Below are 3282 nucleotides of genomic sequence, written 5' to 3' on the forward strand. Positions count from 1 at the left end.
CGCCTCTCCAGCCTCGCCATATCCTCCACCTTTCTCACTTCTCCCTCCTTCCCTGCCCTCCCTCACTCACACACGCCGCGAAAGGAGTCCGCAAAGCGAGAAAGAAAAATGGCGTCTCCCTTCGAGTCGCGCCGCGTCCATCCCCTCCGCCGCCTCCGTCCTCGACCGCAAACTCTTATGTCTTGCCCATTATTCGCCGCCATTATTCCCCCTCACGCCCGCATTGTCCGATATTCAGTGTAAACTCCAAAATTACTTGTTCACACCCTCCGTCGCCCCGGGGTTCCTCGCGGAGGGGAGTCGGGCTGAAATATTCTGAATGGGAGGCCGAGGGGGGGGGCGTGTGGGTGGCCGAGCTGCGGCGGCCGTGCGGGTGCGGGCGGTGCGGCGGGGCAGGCAGAGGGTACGTGGCGGGGCATTCAGGGGATATGTGGCAGGGCAGGTAAAGGGTATATGGCAGGGCAGGCAGAGGGAACGTGGCAGGGCATTCAGGGGATATGTGGCAGGGCAGGTAAAGGGTATATGGCAGGGCAGGCAGAGGGTATGTGGCGGGGCATTCAGGGGATATGTGGCAGGATAGTCAAAGGGTATATGCCAAGGCAGGCAGAGGGTATGTGATGGGGCAGGCAGAGGGTATGTGGCAGGACATTCAGATGATATGTGGCGGAGCATTCAGTGGGAATGTGGGGGAAGTCAGGGAATATGTGGCGGGGCAGCCAGGGGGTATGTGATAAGGCAGTTAGGGGGTATGTAGCAGGGAAGTCAGAGGGTATGTAGCAGGAATGTCAGTTGGGGATGGGAAAATGCAGTGTATGAGGGTATGCAAGGCAGAGGGTATGTGGCGGGGCAGGCAGAGGGTATGTGGCGGGGCAGGCAGAGGGTATGTGGCGGGGCAGGCAGAGGGTATGTGGCGGGGCAGGCAGAGGGAATGTGGCGGAGCAGGAGACATTATTTCAGGAGTCAGGTGGCTGCTCCTTCACCATGTCTGGTTGAATGTGGTTGTGGTTGAGGTCAGGTATGGCAGGTGATGGGTAAGTGCTGCTGGAGGGTCAAGAGGTCAGAGGAGGCGGTCAGAGAAGTGGTCAGCTGAGTGGGCAGAGACGGACCAGCTTGTCTACTGTGTTCTCTGCAAGTTCAGCTGTCTCTGAGCTTCATGCTAGTCTTGGCCTAGGATTCTGGAGATGAAATTCTATATACATGTATATGGGCGTATGTACATGAATGTGTGCGTATGTGTGTGTGGCTGGGTGTGTGAATGCACACACACACTTATACACATATATATTTATATATATATATATATATATATATATATATATATATATATATATATGTATGTATGTATGTATGTATGTATGTAGGCCGCGGTGGCCGAATGGTTAGAGCGTCGGACTCAAGACTGTCACGACGGCAATCTGAGTTCGAGGGTTCGAGTCACCAGCCGGCGCGTTGTTCCCTCGGGCAAGGAACTTCACTTCAATTGCCTGCCTAGCCACTGGGTGGATAAGTCAGCCCAAGTCAGTGCCGGGTAAATAGAGATGGTGACTCGAAAAAAAAACACCAGGCGGAAGGCAATGGCAAACCACCGCTCTAAATTGCCAAGAAAATCATGGAAGCCCATGATCGCCAAGGCCGCGGTGGCCGAATGATTAGAACATCGGACTCAAGACTGGCACGACGCCAATCTGAGTTCGAGGGTTCGAGTCACCGGCCGGCGCGTTGTTCCCTTGAGCAAGGAACACCTCGATTGCCTACCTAGCCACTGGGTGGCCAAGCCAGCCCAAGTCAGTGCTGGTCCCAAGCCCGGATGAAATAGAGAGAATGATTACCTAAAAAGGTACACCGGCACTCTCCGTGGAAAGGAACTGGGGACCCTACCACGTACTCACTCCAAGAGCATCACAATATGAAAACTACAATCAAGTATCATGCTGTGACCACGGCGGCTCAGACATGAACCTACCGTTAAAAGAAGATGTATGTATGTATGTATGTATGTATGTATGTATGTATGTATGTATGTTATGTATATATATATATATATATATATATATATATAAATATATATGTATATATGTATAATATATATAATATATATACATATATATATATATATATATATATATATATATATATATATGTGTGTGTGTGTGTGTGTGTGTGTGTGTGTGTGTGTGTATGTATATATATGTATGAATGTATGTATCTCTAAATGAGAGAGAGAGAGAGAGAGAGAGAGCCAGAGAATGATAAATACGTAGATAGATTTAAGTGACTTCTCCAACATGGCGAATCCAGTAGTAAAGAGGCAATTAACATGCAAAGCGCCAAAGAACATGTCACAAGTCAAAAAATATGTCTCCCCAACCGCACTGCTCCTTCCATGGCGAATGCATCCAAGGGCACGACCGATAAATCATTCTCTCAGGCCACGCTAAATAACTCAATCGTCCATATCACGAGTTTAACTGGAATTTCTTGAGGATCGTCCGTCTGCGAGAGTCTGTTTGGGAAACTCGGCGGTGAAAAGTCCTTTACCGATGGAGGTGCGGTGGTTGTGCGGTGCGTTGTGGGGATGTGGGGAAGTGTGGGCGTGAGGAAGTGGGGTGTGGGGAAGTGTAGGCGTGAGGATGTGTGGGCGCGGGGAAGTGTGGGTGTTGGGAAGTGTAGGCGTGAGGAAGTGGGGATGTAGGGAAGTGTGGGCGTGAGGAAGTGTGGGTGTGGGGAAGTGTGGGCGCGGGGAAGTGTGGGCAAGTTCTTTTTAAAAGGTTTAGTTCGAGATTATGATAAAAATGATAAAAAATATCATAGGTGTTTATCTGTTTAAACTGAATATTCTTGTCTTTAAAACAGGAAATTATACATTCAGAGTATATTTGGGGTTTCGGCTAAGCTTACCTATATAAAATTGATTATGAGGATAATGGTTATGATGATGGAAATGGAAATAATGATAATAATAATCATATCAATAATAATGATGATAATATTAATAACAACATTGATAATGATAATAATATTAATGATAATAACAATGATATTGAAAATGACAATGATAATAAAAAAAATAATAACAATGAAAATAATAAAAATAATAACAATAGGAATAATTATAATAATGATAATAATAGTAATAATAATAATAATAATAATAATAATAATAATAATAATAATAATAATAATAATAATAATAATAATAATGATAATAATAATAATAATAATAGTAATAATAGTAGTAGTAGAAGTAGTATTAGTAGTAGTAGTAGTAGTAGTAGTGGTGGT

General features: G+C 45.5%; 1 protein-coding gene across 1 annotated transcript; it reads right to left on the minus strand.

Annotated features, from left to right (window-relative positions):
* Window positions 1–252: 252 nt before the first annotated feature.
* LOC119575550 (zinc finger protein ZFPM1-like) lies at window positions 253–672 on the minus strand. Its single transcript, XM_037923202.1, has one exon. It carries the CDS (start codon window positions 670–672, stop codon window positions 253–255), a length of 420 nt encoding a protein of 139 aa, XP_037779130.1.
* Between the last annotated feature and the right edge of the window lie 2610 nt (window positions 673–3282).

The sequence above is a fragment of the Penaeus monodon genome, chromosome 7 (genome assembly GCF_015228065.2).
Source record: "Penaeus monodon isolate SGIC_2016 chromosome 7, NSTDA_Pmon_1, whole genome shotgun sequence".
In the NCBI taxonomy this organism is placed as follows: Eukaryota; Metazoa; Arthropoda; class Malacostraca; order Decapoda; family Penaeidae; genus Penaeus; species Penaeus monodon.

Bases quoted from the DNA above. Each gene is read 5' to 3' on its own strand.
- LOC119575550 (XM_037923202.1), bottom strand. From the start codon at position 672: ATGCTCCGCCACATATCATCTGAATGTCCTGCCACATACCCTCTGCCT.